Here is a 16,969-nt window from a genome sequence, read left to right on the forward strand (position 1 = left end):
CGCCATTATTGTTTCTGAAAATAAAGAACATATTTATTGTAATCAAAAAGTTTGACCCCGACGTGATTTGAACACGCAGCCTTCTGATCTGGAGTCAGACGCGCTACCGTTGCGCCACGAGGTCCTCGCAGTAGCTTCCTGCTGTTTCTATTTTACCAGCATCACAGCTCCCGCGTTCTAATGATGTCAGCCCGGGGATTTTGACAACCACGGTGTTCACGGTCCACGCTACACGCACAGCATCTTAGCCCCTCCTCCACGTTTGCCCTGGCTTAAGCCCCTCCCTCGCCCCTGTTTTCTAGCCCCTGTCGACCCGTCTCTCTCTCTTTTCCCATATCATGGCGGACCGGTTCAATAAGGTGTGTTACTGTGCTGCTAAAAATTGACCAAATATCAGCGGGAAACGGTGTGTTTGGTGCTGGTGAATGGCCAGTATGTACATAAGTGTCCCTATGATTACATTGTTTGATATCGAGGTAGTCAGGCTTTTATAAAGTAATTATTTTTTCGGTGTGGTAGAATGAGACGGGTTGTACATGCTGTGAAGGCCCAGCACGGCACACTTGCATTGTGCGTAAACAAATAGTCTGCGATTTGAAATGCCATGCCCAGTGTAGTGCAAGTGACATTTTGGTGTTTTAATGTGTATGAGGGGGGCGAAATTATGATGGAGGTCTGGTTAAAATCAGAAACTATGCCTGGATGATCTGTTGTTGCCTTAAATTGAAGTGGAAATACGGATGCTCCTTGAGTGATTATCGTTTTAAGTTAAAGGTTGTTTTTCTAAATACCGGTATATAACTTTGTTGATTTCTTAAGTGCATCGTGGGAAGCCCAAGTTGGATGACGTATGTATAACAAACTATACATTTTAAATGAATGCTGGGTATTTGGTCGAGTTAAAACAAAAATGGTCATTTTAACTTGTACGTGTGCGGCCTGAGTGTACACGTACAAAACACGGTAGCTGTCGTAAGCACCGCGTGTTACATGAGGCTAAAGTTGTTCAGACAGTAATACCGTTGAGTCTACGCTACCCGGTAAAACATGCAAGGTATAATTTCTGTCCTGAATGTCGGGTGATGTTCCACAGTTAAGTATTCTAGTTTCACCACCATGAGAATACTTCACATGCACTACCATCTGAGACTAACAGTACAGTAGGCGCAACGTCCGACAACGAAACTTCATTCAGCGTGGATTGCGTTACTGTCAGGAGAATTTGAGCAGCCAGAGAATAGGTAACACGCTCAGGTGTTTCTTAAACTCTTGGTAAAATTTAGAATGGTTTAAAGGGATCTGCAATGGGAGTCTCCTTTCCGTCCCAGTGGAAGGATGCTGGAGTGTGTTTTGTGGACCATAAGGAATCAGTTTTTTGTTGTATTGTAATTGTTGATTGTATGTTAAATAGCTTGTATTCTTTTCAGGTTCTGCTCATCGATGGCAGAGGCCATCTCCTTGGTAGATTGTCGGCCATAGTTGCCAAGCAAGTTCTGCTCGGTAAGTTCCTTCTTGGACTCTTGATAATTTGGGTTTGCTATAAGCTGGCATATCTGGGATGCATTTGTTGTACTGTGCCATTATATCAACTGGACCATACAAGGATTGAAGTAAGATTTCAATTGCCTATTACTCTTAATATAAGCTTAAAATGCACCACTAAACTTCTAAACCCTTGGCTTTAACAAACTGAAAGTAGTACACCTGTAATGGCTCTGTCTGGTAATGTGAGCCATGTGCCAGAGCTTCCTATAATCTAACCCTCAACAGAAATCTGAATTTCTGAATTACCTGAGGCTGCTGTCCTGCAGTAAATGTTTTATTATCTAAGGAATTGACCAACGTCCGTGATGATGCTTTTCCAACGTGTTTTCGAGTTTCACGACAATGAGAGAACTTCACATGCACTACCATCTGAGACGAGTCGATCATCTTCACTGTGTAACGATTTCAAGATTACCAGCTGAATGCCTGTAACAATATTCAAAATGTCTTCCAGGTCACAAAGTGGTGATTGTGAGATGCGAGGGCATCAACATCTCCGGTAACTTCTACCGTAACAAATGTAAGTATCCAACTCTTTCTCGCTGGTTCGACAGGTAACAAATTTGGTGTGCCGTAGCAGGTACTGGCTTTCCACTAAATACAGTGGAGAGATGTGTTTAGTAGTATAGCTGCCTGAAATAGCTTTTTTTTTTTTGGGGGGTGTGTAATGTGCAACGGCTGGTTTTCTGATCAAAGTGGACTTCATTTGTTCCAGTTTTATTCCAATCATTGAGTGCTGATGGATAGTTCCAGTATGTTGAGATACTGGGTTCAATATAACTAATGCAATATGACTGCAGAGGGATTTGTATAGTTTAGCATTGGATACATTTTGCATAACCATGTTGAGAGTGTAATTCGTGCAGGCTTCAGATTTCAAAACTCAGTGCTGCATGTCAGTGATGTTGTTCCACAGTTGAGTGTTTGAGTTTCACGACCATGAGAATACTTCACATGCACTACCATCTGAGACAGACGAAGTAAAGCTAAGTGGGGTTAATGGTGCTTTTACTGTAGTTTGAGAGTAGCATAACTGGGGGGGTCACATTTAATTTGCTTATCAATAAACAAAACCATATTTTGTAAACTTGCCATTAAAACCTAAGGGGTCCATCTGTGCTAGATTTGGGCAGCCCCAAACATATGTAAATAGTTTCTGTGACTTACAACTCTGGTAAATTGACAATTCTTCATATACTGTGAGGGTTTCTTGGTGGTTATAGCTTTTGTTTGTTTATAGTGAAGTACCTTGCATTCCTGCGCAAGAGGATGAATACCAACCCCTCCCGTGGACCTTACCACTTCAGAGCCCCCAGCAGGATCTTCTGGAGGACAGTGAGAGGTGAGGCGCACACACACAAGGATAGGGCACCTGTCTTCTGAACCATGATGAGTCAATCCCGAACCTGACCTGTTCTGATGAGGCACTTTATGGATCTGACTGCTGAGTTTGGATGCTAATTGGTTTACTTGGTTAATCTTTGAAATATTTAACTACAGAAACAATGCATGAAGCAATTTCGAGTCATGCTAGAGGTATATAGGACTATGTGTGAAACTGAGTGAGCGATACTTTTGCATACATTTACCATTTACAGGAGATTAAGGTTGTTCTACCTTGGAGTCCTTGGCAGAAGAATTTTACCTACTTGATTTGGGAGGGTAGGGGATATAGTGCAATCTATTTTTTGCATTGCATGTAGATGGAAGCCTGCATTCACATCTTCTAACAGCCCATTTACTTTTGTGCAGGTATGCTTCCCCACAAGACAAAGAGAGGACAGGCTGCCCTGGAAAGACTGAAGGTCTTTGATGGAATCCCCCCTCCTTATGACAAGGTAATTGCTGTTGAATTATCATGCTTAACGTTTTCATTTTTTGTCCTGTCAGTGATGTCATTCTACCTACATTGTTTGAGTTTTGTAAATGAGAACATTCTACTTGATCTGAGACATGACCCTTTTTGGTTTGATGTTTTTTTTCTGCTATCTTCTGTTACTTAACCCCTGGACTCTCTCTTCACCCCCCCCCCCCCCCTTTACAGAGGAAGCGCATGGTGGTCCCTGCAGCTCTGAAGATTGTGCGTCTGAAACCCACTCGCAAGGTACATTTCAGCCCTAACCCTTATTTGGTTGTCCTGTGGCAATTGCTACCTGCACCCAAAAACCAGTGCAGGAGAGACTGGTTATGCAGTATACTTCAATAAATCATTTTAAAGCTGCTGATGACTTCTAGAAAAGGATTTTGAGTTTTCTTAGTGCTGATTGGCGGTGATACACAATTGAGTTTCACCACCATGAGTATCTTGCACGCACTACCATCCGGGACGGCAGCAAAGAGAACTTGGTGTCCAAATGCCATTATCTTTTAGAAACAATTTTCAGTGTTGCACAATTTGAAGTCACATTTTTAACTTGTGTTGTAGTTGACTGATTTTTAATACAAGTTCTGTATTGGTAGAAAAACTCCAGTCAAATTATTTTGCTGTAACATTAAGTAAGAAAGCACAAAATTAGGATTAGCTTTATCGTCCCTGATTGGCACTAATCTTAGACGATTTTAGCCAAGTAATAGTAGATAATCTGGGCTTGTGGAACCAAACATCGGGTTTTTTATTGCACAGAATTTTTTTTTTAGAAGGGCTGTAGTTTAGTTTAAATCCCTGTTCTCCTCCTTTCCTCAAGTTTGCCCTCCTCGGCCGTCTTGCCCACGAGGTTGGCTGGAAGTACCAGGCCATCACTGCCACTCTGGAGGAGAAACGAAAGGCTAAAGCTAAGATCCACTATGAGAAAAAGAAGAAAACTCTGAAGCTGACGAAGGTGGCTGAAAAGAACGTTGAGAGCAAAATCGCCAAGTACACCGATGTCCTGAAGCAATACGGAGTCCTTGTTTAAGATGGCTTTCTCGAGACAAAGAAAATAAATGTTTATAAAAAGTACCGGCTGCTTTTGGGATGTTTATTTTCCTGTTTGCAATTCTCAATGCATGGAAGTTGTAGTTTTGGTGAGTTTGTGTGAACCCAGCCTCGGTCCAGTTTTATGTGGTTGCAGTTGGTTTCTAATCCTCTGGTCAAGATGCAACAAAATGCCATTAATATGCTGTGAATGTGGGGTGTAGTGTTCAAATAAATGTAACATAGCAGTGCAATTCCAGATTAACCTGTAAGATATAGGAGACTTTAGGACAGTGTTTTGGTAAGAATTTTTCATGAAGAGGTTGCTGTTTGACATGGCAGTTATGGTAGAAGCATGTTATGTTGGAGCCCCAATAAAGGATCACACCCCCTAAATTTAGAGGGCTTGTACATTCTGCTGAGCCTTGCAAAAAAATATTTCCAAAAAACGAAATCTTCATTAAACTGACTACAGCTCTCTTTCACCCTTTTCCTCCCAGGTTGGTAAAATGATGCATTACTTAAGTACTTTGGTTAAACAAATATTTCAGCCAAAATATGCATGCCTAAATAAATTAATCCGAATGTGCTGGGATGAGGAACAGCATCACCTATATGCTGGGTTTAACATATTTTATTTTTATATGCTGTGTCCCCCACGTGCTAAAACATTGTATTTTAAGTGTCTTGCCACAGGCATTAGAACATTGGTCGTTCACAGAAATGCTGCTGAATTTGTTTCTCGAAAATGGCCGGCTTGTCCTTTGTGAGTGGGCGCTACTATCAAATCTCAGATTCTAATTGGTGGCCTGTTGCAATTGTTTATTTCCATTGGTCTAAAAAACATTCCCGGCTTTGCTTCCCGGTTTGTGTTTGGCTCTCCTCCTGTCTGTTCGCACCGCCCTGTAAGGTAGAGTGGGAGACCCCGTGGCCCAAAGACTTGCGCACGCGCAGACAGGGTCGTGTTGACCGCGAGGAATTTGTGGGCAAGCGCTGTCTGATTCTTATCCCGGGAAAACACACACACACAAAAACCTCCATAAATCAGTTTAGTTTTAAATAAAACACGTCCGACTCCGTCTTGAAACCAAAATAAAGCCTGCAAGAAGTGGCTGTGTCGGCAGCGGAATTTGTAATATACAGCAGCGGTAAGTGTTGGTTGTTGGTGGTATTTTTTTCAGGGGTGGGTGGGAGGGTCTAGGCCCTGAGATGGATTTAAATAAAATGTGTTCTAATAAAGATAAAAACGCGTCGACACCGGATGCATGTGAGCATCCGCTTTGCATAATGGTGGTGGAGTAATGCATTGTCTGTGTATATATATATATATATATATACGTTTTTAAGTTGTTGTTTTAGTTCGTAGGCCTGTAATGGAATAAAAGGGGCGGGAGCTTTGCTGTGTGCTGTGCTGCACATAATGTGGAGTTATTTACATTGAAGCAATACCTTGTCCCCTCCCCCAGAGCTGTCATATATTATTAGTTCAACCGAGTTGCTTGCACTGCGTATCTTACGGTACATAACTTACAAATTTACAATAAAAATGCAGTTGTCACAAACAAACGATCCTTTGTTAACAATACAGTACCGCATTTAATTTTGCACCTGTGTGCATTTGTGCAGGTTGCTTTGCATTTTGTGTAATTTCCTAGTGCCGATACTTATATTTTTAAATAGCACACGCGGAAGATAAGGTAATGTCCAACATAATGTTGAATGAACGAAGCATAATAAATGCGGTGGCATTAACGATGACATGTTATATAATATTTTGGCTGGCATTGGGTCAGATGCTTCCTGTGCAACGTTGTCTCTCAGACCTGTTCTGTTTAGTATTGGTATATATTTTCAAACTGCTGTCAAACCTAGCTATATCCAATGCATTTTTTCTCATTATTATAATTAATCTAGGTTTAGGTAAAAAGACTACCAACTCTGTATACATAGGGCGATTTAATAAAGTAAAAGCTGTGTTATCGTTTAATTAAACACTAATACATGTTTTTGTACTCCACTTTTAATAGACTTCTTGTGCACTCTGTTAGACTTGTTTACGCTTAAGCATGCCCTTGCCACAACAGTAAATGCAGCGCTAGACACTGTTCATTCCTTTGTTAGCAAATTATAGTTTTCTATCCAACAACTTTTGTACGGGTCCGGTAGTTCATACTGAAGATACTGTTATATGATACAATATTGAAAACACACCTTTTAAGTGTAATAAATTGTGAGGCTATTGTACAGCCACAATGTTTTGAATTTTTGATGACTCTTTCTACTGCACTCCATTCACATACATTGTAAGTTTATTCTGCTTGAAGACATTTTTTGTGCTACATTAGTTGTCTTAAATGTGTAGGATTGTGGTTCTTTTCTGCCTCTTTCTTCACGTTTGTATCTAATAATAACTGTATGCCTATCCAAGAAGGATGCACATGTTTTCTTTTGATCTAACTGCTGGAGGTGGAATGAGTTATATGTGGTGAAGCAGGCCAGTAAAGTGTGATAAATGGTTTAATAGCATGCCATCTTATTTAGTGGTGTATAAACTAGAACACTGTTAAATTAATATTTCAGATGCCTTTAAACTAATAACATGTAAGATTATTATTTGCATTAATACTAAAAACACCATGATTTTATACATTGAATGCTTCTTGTTCTGGGATTGGTTATTCAGACGTGGTGTTTTAGCTCAGAATGTGACACACACACTTTATTTTTGAAGTATACCCAAACACAAGACCAGGATTACACTAATCCTAAATTAATTTCCCCTGAGTGAAGCAAACTCGGGTTTGTGAACTCGTGATTAATATGGCTTTGAACAAAAGACTCCCATTGTACAGCAGTTTAGTCCATTCCAATTTTAAATGTCTGTGCAACAGGACCTATAGGCCCTATTCAAAATCTTTACATTTAATGTGTTAATGTTTTGATGGATTAAAGGTCATTACTATGTTCGCGATAGTTATTGGAGTTGCCCACCGCTGGTGTGAGGATCACTATTAGGTTTAGCACAGAAGGCCTGGCAATGAGCTATTAACTTGTTTGTAAACAGTACTGCTGTAGCACTGGACAGTCAATTTGGGGGTTGAATGATAAAATCACCATACATTTGATGGGTCCCGATGGGCTACATTTTAGAATACAAATAAATGATGAATATTGATGGCCTAAAAAAAGGTCAACTTAATAAGGGAAGGTGAAACATGGATTCATACCAACTAAACAACATTTACTGTATTGTTTGTTTTTGTATTTATTTGTCAAGGACACATACAATTATATTTATAACATAAGTGTGACTTACATGACACAAGATGCATTGCATTTTCAATTAAGCTAGTAGGCTAATTTCCATTGACAGTCCCCAGGCAGACATTGATTATAACTAATAACTCTCCATATTGCGTCTACTCTAAATTATAGCAATAACCTCCTATTGAATATTTGATTAAAAATACATACAACATTAAAGTCATAAATTACCTATTAAAGGTGCATAACAATGAGCATCTTACATAATCAGAATATTTTAAAATCCCTTAACACTGTAATCTCAGAAGGAAGTGAATTCCAGAATAAAATATGTCTTATAGAGAGAGCTGTTTGGGCAAATGCTGTTCTGCGCCTTTCCACTTTTCAATTCCCACATACAGCTTCCATTGTGAGCCTATTAGTATCTTCGGAGAGCTTTTTCATAAATTCCTTTTAAGGGTGGAGTACATAATCCATGCAAAGTTTTAAATAACATTTTTGCTTAAGAAAAGTTGACAATTATCAAAACTCAACAATTGATACTTAAAATGTTACAGTGATGGTATCAGTGATTTTTTATCCAAGATATTTAGAGCTTGCTTATAAAGAGAACGTATTGGTTCATTTTAACTGTCCTACTAACCTTTTTAATGTGCCTATCAAAAATATAAATCAATAATAACTCCTAAAAATGTAACTTATTCATCATTCCATATGATCTACTGCAAGTAGCTATATTGGGCTTTTAGTCATCATGAACCACGATACACAACTCTACCACAGTACTATATCAGGGATGAGCAACTCTGTACATTTCTATCCCAAGTTTTTGTTCCAGTCATGTTCCTTATTGGTAATTGGAACCAAATCGCCCTCCATCCAGGACCAAAAGCAGTAAACAGATTCATTATACCTGTTAAACCAGGTTTAGAATGGGCGTCCAGAACCGGAGCTGCCTATGCCTGCTATGTATCATGTAAACTGAACTATAACTATTCATTGATGGACAACAAATTATTACACCTCTACCATGTATGAATCTGTTTATTAAGCGCACAATAATGTTACCGACTGATTTTAACCAATGTTAACAGGATGCACTTAAATAGTTTTTTTTTATATATATATAGTACGAATTTAAGTATGCAAACTAAAAACAATGAATTAAAAATAGCTGCGTAAGTGTTCATTCAAAATGAATAGTATTCCATTAGCGCAGTTCTTAATTATACTCGATTTGTGTTAGATACAGCACAATCATATTTTAGAATACTGTTGTCATAGCCATAAGCCTGCAAGTTCCAATAAAACTCCCCCCTTAAGAAATAATAGAAATACATTTTTAAGTACTTCAATGCAATTATGAAATAAGTAGGTAACATCTTGTTTAAATGTTCTGTCTATTAGGCATGTTTGCATTAATTGCAAAACATTGGAGTGGCTTATGAATAACTAAAGTATTAAAACATGACTAACTAATCAGATTTGAAATACTCATCAGTGACTTGCAGATCACTGACTAGATAAATAATTAATAAACACAGTCAAGTCTTTCTTAATGTTTAAAATACAACTAAAATCAAAGATTTTAGATAGGGATTGTCTGACTTTATAACAAGTGTATAGTTTTGGTGCAATTGATAGCTGTGCATTGTAAAGTGTTATTTATCCTACTAAATATTATTCCTAGTTTTACAATGGATGTGCTTTATACAAAGAGTGTTTAGTGAAACAGTCATGTATTTGGGATCTGTTGAAGGAAATAAGCACAGGGGCTTGTATGGTTGACTATTTTAGGGATGGAAGAAAGCAAAAAAATAGTAATTTGAAATCCAATTGCAAGGCTTAAATGTGGTTTATTATGAATTTTACTATGAAAACTTACCATGCTGATGTTAAGTAGGCCTAATGCAAATTTATAAAACATCCTAGCTCCCCTGCCACCCACACATCTTGCATTTGTAGTGCAATAACAGTGCAAATTAATGTTTTTCAGAACTTTCATTTAAAAAAAGGAAAGTATGCATGAACATGGCTACAAAAGAAGCGCCCAAATAATGTATTTTGTGTTTTCAATGAATGTGTTTGAAGGGTTAGTTTGTTAAAGCTGGCTTTGCACTCATTTGCTGAGTTTGGATATTCAGGACTGAAATGAGCCTTGCCCTTGCCCCAGCCTTGATTTCTGTGTTGGAATCGATTTGTTCATATGGATTACCTTTATGTTGCGCTTTATCAGTTTAGCTTTTTAGCCATTTGCCAAATGTTTTAAGCCAAACTCAGATTTATAAGCCACTACATTCATTCACTATATTAAATCTGCTTATTTGTTGCGTGCACAGTTTAATGTAGTACACAATGTACTGTTTTAGCATAGTAGAGTTTAATCACACAATTTCTGAATGCTGCTTTTTTCAAAGCGTGAGTTGGTCTCCTTTGTGAATTGGGTAGAGTCAATATGTGTGTTGTGTAAACTGGAGTTGGTTTTGCATGGTTAGTTATACATTTGAATATGAAACACAAGGTTGAATTTGTTTAAGAATGGGGAATGCGTCACAGGTGTCGAATGTGAGTTAAACTAGCCTCATGTGTGTTTTATTTTTTTGCTTCACAGCTTCAGTTGGAGAATGGCTTCTGAGGTGAATGGCAATTCTACCCACGCTAAAGAGGAGGAGGAACCCATGGATATCTCAAATGTAACTCACACAGAGCACTACCAGACACTTATAGATGCTGGATTGCCACAGAAAGTAGCAGAGAGACTTGATGATATTTTTCTAACAGGTATGTTCTTCACACCAGCACAAGGATACGCTGTCTTGCTGTGTGTGGTTATTTGGCTATTAATTACATTATTAACAATTCAGACATACATGGTATGAACTAACTATAGAAAAGGTACTGTGCTTGATTCTATGAGCTCAGTTGTTTGGCTGCTCATACCAATGGCCAGTCCGTTATCATAGCTTTCCACTGATCTTTGAATCCCTCTTCCTCTTTTTTAATTCTTGCAGGTGTACATTTGTTGTTGCCGCAATGCTTTCTGCTATGGCAGGTGTAGTCAACAGAAAAATTAATTACAGATTTTCAAAAAGCGTTGTATGTTTAATAGTTTGAGAGGGCTGTCATATGGTATGCTGTGCTCTTCTTGCTTCAGTTGAGAGCTGCATTTATAACTGAAAAAACAAACAAAGAATTTAGCTTGTGTATTAGCCTGGGGCTTGTTTCTAAGCAGAAAACCTCTTAAAATAGAACATGAAGCAAAGGCACCGGCGAGCGATGTGCTGGGTGAGTCTCATTGGAAGCATTACCATGCAAATCTCTCCCCATCCCCCCCCCCCCCACCCTTCAGGAAAATTTCCCAGTCAAGGTAGCACAACGTAAAAAAAAAAAAAAAAATGTAAACGGGCAGTACAACTTTCTCTGATATTGATGTATTTGTCTTTATTTATTTATTTATTTAAATAATGTACAAAAATGTAAAGAACTATAGTATGGTACTGTAATGAAACAGTCTTATTTAAGAATTAGCATACTGTTCCTTTCCATGGAAGTTTATTAGCTTTTTAAAATTTGGGTCCAACAGCAGAGATTTCAAATGTTGCTTTATCCAGCACCCTTTTCTTTTAGTAGAGCCTCTCTTCCTGTTTTTTTAAGCAAATATAAGTAGGAGACAACAGCAAGGGATAGCCAGGAATGAGGAAATCAAATATAACGTAATTTAAATGGTCCACTGAAAACACCTCAGCAAAAAGCAACAGGAAAAAAGGGAACTAAAGCAATACTTTGTTAGTTGAATTAAAATTGACATTGCAGGCCATTTGCTCTGTTAATTAAATTAAATTAAATTAAATTAAATTAAATGTAATTTTCATTGTCCTAACCTTTTTCCCAGCAGAACAAAAGTTTATTAGAATTAGGCCCTTGGTGCTACTTAGATTTAGTCTTTTAATCAACAATTAAAATGTGTTCCTCATCCTTTTGAAATTCATGCAAGTACAGTTCTAGTTTTTGCTTGAAATTGAAAGGTATAGTACGACTTGGAGTTTTAACAATGAAGTAGCCCTTTCCTTCCATTGAAGATGTTTTTAATATAACAGGACAGTAATCATACTAGCATCTTGGTTTTTAAATGTGGGAGAGTGGTTAGGAAACTACAGTGGTAAGACTTTCAAAAGTAAAGCTTGATACATGGTGCACTGGTATTATGTTTTATAATGTTTATGATATTTTGCAGGTTATGATTCTAACAAGTCGTAGTTTGCAGAATCACACAAATTTACACTACAGAGAAATAATTTAAAAGTCATACATCACTTGTTGCATAATAAATACCACTCCCATGGCTGTGTAATTCCCAGGGTTGGTGGCATATGCTGATCTAGATGAGAGGGCCATTGATGCTCTGAGAGAGTTTAACGAAGAAGGGGCCATGTCTGTGCTGCAGCAGTTTAAAGAAAGTGATCTTTCACACGTACAGGTGAGGAGGAACTCCCCCAAGGTACCATATTCCTGCAGCTGATGATTGCACAATGGAGAGATTTGGCCAAAACACGTAGTACAGTAGTATGTAATGTGAGATTACAGAGAATGTATAAACTTGGGCCTGAGGCAAAATGATAAATGTGCTGCTCTTTATAATCTTCAGAACTGATACCAGGAGAGAGAAGGCGTACGTTTATCTCTCTGTGTTTTTTTTTTTTTTTCTTTTCCTTATCACTATTCTGGTACACTGAGCTGTTAATATAGCCTAATTAATATACAGTACCTTAATGTTTGTAATAGGAAGTAAATTGTGTGCATTTTACGTTCTCATACTTTTAAATGCATGTTCAATATTTATGGAACGTTTTAGTTTTATAACTGCACAAAAGGGTATCAATTTTTATACTGAACCGTAATTCTTGTCTGTGTTTCAGAATAAAAGTGCATTTTTATGTGGTGTTATGAAAACTTACAGACAGCGGGAGAAACAAGGGAATAAGGTACAGGAATCAACAAAAGGGCCAGATGAGTCAAAGATTAAGGTAAGAGTTTATACTGTAGCTGATTCAATAAAGCACATTATTATGCTTCATATAAAAACAAGTGTGAAGTTGCTATAAGCTGCTGTTGCCCTTACAATGAAACCTTTATCTATATTAGTGGCAACAGATATAATTGAGGTGCCAGTATGAGTGTGTATGTCAGATTATCAAAATCTGGTCATATAATGTGCATCTCCACCTGTTTTTAAGTTGTATGCTTAAATTGTTCAGTATAAGTCATTGATCTAGAAAGAAATAGATAGACTAAAGACCAAAATTGTTGTTCTTACCACTTCTTACTTTTTCAAAAGCATTAGTGAGACTTAACGCTAAAACCCCTGTGGCCTTTTCTGTGAAGAAACTGGTTCTTTACCACAATGGAAAATTACCTGATTTTAAACAGCTGTCAGAAATGCAGTTAAACTAAAGGTATTGCATTATATTGCTCAAACAACTAGCCCATTTTTGTTAGCAACAGTGAGATTTTGATTTTAAATATTCAGCTAGAGTGAAATAGAGGTAGATGCAGTAGTGGAGATATTACATGGGTTTAGTACAGGTTATCATGTCTTAGATTAAACATGCTTATTTAATGATAGAATTATATGTGCTGGAAGGCAACTACGAGACAAAAATACTGTACATTCTGTGATTATATTGAGTGCAATTGATGCAATGCAAGTGCAGAGAGTATCTTATGGGTTGCTTATTGTGTTTTTTGTTGATTGATTGGGTGTTTTCCAGGCATTGTTGGATCGGACAGGGTACACCCTGGATGTGACCACAGGACAGCGGAAATACGGGGGCCCTCCACCCGAAGAAATATATTCGGGACAACAACCAGGAGTTGGAACAGAGGTTTGTTACTCACTTTCCAAATTTCTATAGTTGGTTTTACCTGTTGCATTCTTATTTTATGCATTTACCATGTTTCATTATTATTATTATTATTATTATTATTTTTTGCTGTAACATACTTACCTGTGATGTTAACTTGCACGTCTGCGCTTCACAATGCTTTACTTCACTTTGCTATGGTATGGGAATAAGGAGCAATCTGAATTGAAAACTTTTAACAGCCTCTAAATAAACCCACAATGAGAGGCCAGTCAGCATTTGTCCTGTCTATGTAGGAGAAAGAGCCAAATAAATTGGAGTTGGCATAAAAAAGACAAACCCTCAATATTTCCAATAAAAAAACCCAGTTATGAATAGAATACAGCTACATTTCGCAGGACATCTTTTAATATATATACAGTAGCTTTCTGTAAAAAAGAAAAGTCCCTAAATTCTTTATTTCCTATTTGCAGGTGTTCGTTGGGAAGATTCCACGAGATTTGTACGAGGATGAGCTAGTACCTCTCTTTGAGAAAGCAGGCTCTATCTGGGATCTGCGGCTTATGATGGATCCATTATCTGGTCAGAACAGAGGATATGCATTCATCACATTTTGCAACAAAGACGCAGCACAGGAGGCTGTCAAACTTGTAAGAAATGAATACATTTTTTAAAAATAAGTTTTTACAGTTCTTCAAGATGCATTTTCCCCCGTATACAACTATGAGAGAGGTTTTTAAAAAAAAAAACATTTACAAAAGGATCTTTCTGAGGCCCGTTACCAAATCTATAAAATGAATAAAATAAGTTTCTTGACTATTGTAAGCTCTTGTGCTCTTAACTTGGGGGATTTGTTTTTCCCCCTGAACTTTTTGTTTTTAGTGTGATAACTATGAAATCCGGTCTGGTAAATACCTGGGTGTCTGCATCTCTGTTGCAAACAATCGGCTGTTTGTTGGATCAATTCCAAAGAACAAGACCAGGGAAAGCATCTTGGAAGATTTCAGCAAAGTCACAGGTTAGAGAAAGATGAGTCCTTCCTTGCTCTTGTCCTTACTGTGGTTTTGTTTTTGTACCATTTGGTATATTTCTATTCATAGGACAGCTAGAAATGCAAGGAAGGACAGATATTTTTTCTTCATTATCTCTTTTTTTGGAGAAATGTGTACTTGTCTTCTAAGCAACTATGAGGCATTGCCTTTTGGTCTTATTTAAGTTCAGGTATTATCTTTATTTACATTTTTTCAATTAGATTTTCACGTGTCATATTATGGAGATTCATGTGTGCGTGGAATTGTGTTGGGAGGTAAAACATTTTTTTGACCTTTTTACCCCCTGCTTTTTCCAGAGGGCCTTGTGGATGTGATTCTTTACCATCAGCCTGACGACAAGAAGAAAAACAGAGGCTTCTGTTTCCTCGAATACGAAGACCACAAATCTGCAGCCCAGGCAAGACGCAGACTCATGAGTGGGAAGGTCAAAGTATGGGGCAATCCGGTCACTGTCGAGTGGGCTGACCCTGTTGAGGAGCCAGATCCAGACATTATGGCTAAGGTATGTATTGTGGGGCAGGGACTTGAACATTTTTTTGATTTCCATATTATAAGGACCTAAAGATAGTGACTTCATGTATGATTCTCGTCGTTAAGTTCCGTTACATTCCAGTTGAGTCTTTTCACATTTGGTCCACCTTTGATTACAGGTGTTGTCCAATTAGAAATGGAAAATACATACAGAAAAAGTGTGAGATATGATAATGTCACCTTCTTGTCTATCAGGTCAAGGTTCTCTTTGTAAGAAATCTAGCTACCCCTGTAACTGAAGAACTGCTGGAGAAGACTTTCTCTGAATTTGGGAAGTTGGAGCGTGTGAAGAAACTTAAAGACTATGCTTTTGTTCATTTTGAGGACAGGAATGCTGCAGTGAAGGTTTGTACAAATATTTAAAGTATTGACATTTGAACAGTTTGCAAAAGCAAGATGGTAACACATTTTTAGCATTAGCATGTGCTGTAAAATATTTATTTAATCCCTGTGTGGAAGGGATTAAGAATAATAATCATACAGAGGAAAAAGAAAAGTGCAATATCAGCATTTGATAAGATAACATCTGCTATCATTTTCTATTCTGCTGATAGTTGTGCTAGTTAAAGCTCTGTTTGTAAATAATTAAATACCATTCCAGGCTATGCAGGGAATGAATGGGAGAGAACTGGAGGGAGAAGAAATTGAAATAGTCCTTGCGAAACCCCCTGATAAGAAACGAAAGGAGCGCCAAGCTGCCAGACAGACTACCAGAAACACAGGGTAAGCCCCGGCTACAGACACCCAGCTCAAAGAACACTGCAGTTGAACAGATCAGAAAATGTGCCTATAGTGTGTAACTGATTCAAACATTTTCTAAAACATTTGTTTACTATTTTTACCCTACCTAATAGCAACATGAACAATGTATGAAGGAGGAGTTTTGTCAATGTATTTGGTGATGACATAGTTAGTTGGTGGTGGTGCATAGGTATGCTTTCCAGTTTCCACTCGCAACATTTACCTATATATTTTTTCAGGTATGAAGATTATTACTATTATCCTCCGCCACGCATGCCCCCTCCTGTTAGAGGCAGAGGTAGAGGAGGGAGAGGTGGATATGTGTACCCTCCAGATTACTACAACTATGAAGAATACTATGATGATTACTATGGATGTGATTACCATGACTACCGTGGTGGCTATGAAGATCCCTATTACGGTTACGATGATGGCTATGCTGTTCGAGGAAGAGGCAGCCGAGTTAGCAGGGGTGCCCCCCCTCTCCCCAGGGGCCGTGGGGCTCCCCCGCCACGAGGCAGAGTCGGCTATTCCCAGCGAGGGGCCCCCATGGGAGCTCCACGGGGGGGCAGAGGTGGCAGAGGGGGTCCATCCCAGCAGCAGAGGGGCCGCGGTGTGAGGGGAGCCAGAGGGAACCGCGGAGGGAACGTAGGGGGAAAGAGGAAGGCAGATGTGTACAACCAGCCAGATTCCAAGCGCCGCCAGACCAACAACCAGCAGAATTGGGGCTCCCAACCCATCGCTCAGCAGCCTCTCCAGCAGGGTGGCGACTATTCTGGTAACTATGGTTACAATAATGACAACCAGGAGTTTTATCAGGATTCTTATGGGCAACAGTGGAAGTAGACAAAGTGAGGGCATTGGAAAAAAAGGAGGTTGGCAACAACTTGATTGGCTCTTAAATTACTTCATCCTGCAAAAAAAAAAAAAAAAAACATAACAAAATGCAATAAATTGGCTTAAACTCTTCACCGTTCAAGTTTCGATTGGCTGCAGTATGTATTGGGCTGAAGATGAGAATCACTATATGTGAATATACACATCTTATTTACTTATTATCCTTTTTCCTTTCCTTGTGTTAC

The 16,969-nt window shown here is 38.4% G+C and overlaps 2 protein-coding genes, 5 non-coding genes and 1 pseudogene across 13 annotated transcripts in view; 7 read left to right on the top strand and 1 right to left on the bottom strand.

The window, feature by feature from the left end:
* Positions 1-52: 52 nt before the first annotated feature.
* trnaw-cca (transfer RNA tryptophan (anticodon CCA)) lies at positions 53-124 on the bottom strand. The gene has a single exon. It is a non-coding gene; the product is annotated as a tRNA-Trp (tRNA).
* A 136-nt stretch (positions 125-260) lies between these two features.
* Positions 261-4,483, top strand: LOC117412954 (large ribosomal subunit protein uL13). Its single transcript, XM_034021612.3, has 7 exons — positions 261-359; positions 1,428-1,500; positions 2,000-2,065; positions 2,786-2,887; positions 3,298-3,383; positions 3,590-3,649; positions 4,230-4,483. The coding sequence occupies exons 1-7, from the start codon at positions 339-341 to the stop codon at positions 4,437-4,439; spliced, it is 618 nt and encodes a 205-aa protein (XP_033877503.3). The 5' UTR covers positions 261-338; the 3' UTR covers positions 4,440-4,483.
* LOC117413525 (small nucleolar RNA Z195/SNORD33/SNORD32 family) lies at positions 1,072-1,153 on the top strand. The gene has a single exon (XR_004546067.2). It is a non-coding gene; the product is annotated as a small nucleolar RNA Z195/SNORD33/SNORD32 family (small nucleolar RNA).
* Positions 1,841-1,924, top strand: LOC117413523 (small nucleolar RNA Z195/SNORD33/SNORD32 family). The gene has a single exon (XR_004546065.1). It is a non-coding gene; the product is annotated as a small nucleolar RNA Z195/SNORD33/SNORD32 family (small nucleolar RNA).
* Positions 2,438-2,521, top strand: LOC117414281 (small nucleolar RNA Z195/SNORD33/SNORD32 family). Its single transcript, XR_004546164.1, has one exon. It is a non-coding gene; the product is annotated as a small nucleolar RNA Z195/SNORD33/SNORD32 family (small nucleolar RNA).
* LOC117414268 (small nucleolar RNA SNORD50) lies at positions 2,927-2,996 on the top strand (annotated as a pseudogene).
* On the top strand, positions 3,427-3,502 carry LOC117413526 (small nucleolar RNA SNORD34). Its single transcript, XR_004546068.2, has one exon. It is a non-coding gene; the product is annotated as a small nucleolar RNA SNORD34 (small nucleolar RNA).
* Positions 4,484-4,624: 141 nt separating the features above from the next.
* The window catches only part of LOC117414188 (heterogeneous nuclear ribonucleoprotein R), a 28,623-nt gene continuing 16,278 nt past the window's right edge, over positions 4,625-16,969 (top strand). For 6 of the 7 annotated variants that reach the window (XR_009308814.1, XR_009308812.1, XR_009308813.1 and 3 more), the window contains exons 1-11: positions 4,625-5,586; positions 10,314-10,483; positions 12,061-12,179; positions 12,619-12,726; positions 13,471-13,584; positions 14,037-14,213; positions 14,446-14,581; positions 14,912-15,117; positions 15,342-15,491; positions 15,748-15,869; positions 16,127-16,665. Coding sequence is in view for 3 of the 7 variants with exons in the window: in XM_058999305.1 (XP_058855288.1) it covers positions 10,327-10,483; positions 12,061-12,179; positions 12,619-12,726; positions 13,471-13,584; positions 14,037-14,213; positions 14,446-14,581; positions 14,912-15,117; positions 15,342-15,491; positions 15,748-15,869; positions 16,127-16,665 (1,828 nt within the window). In the remaining 4 variants the exon portion in view is untranslated. Of the gene's footprint in view, positions 5,587-10,313; positions 10,484-12,060; positions 12,180-12,618; positions 12,727-13,470; positions 13,585-14,036; positions 14,214-14,445; positions 14,582-14,911; positions 15,118-15,341; positions 15,492-15,747; positions 15,870-16,126; positions 16,833-16,969 lie in introns of those variants that run through there. The other variant, XM_058999304.1, reaches the window with a different exon arrangement.

This window comes from Acipenser ruthenus, chromosome 25, assembly GCF_902713425.1.
Source record: "Acipenser ruthenus chromosome 25, fAciRut3.2 maternal haplotype, whole genome shotgun sequence".
Classification (NCBI taxonomy): Eukaryota; Metazoa; Chordata; class Actinopteri; order Acipenseriformes; family Acipenseridae; genus Acipenser; species Acipenser ruthenus.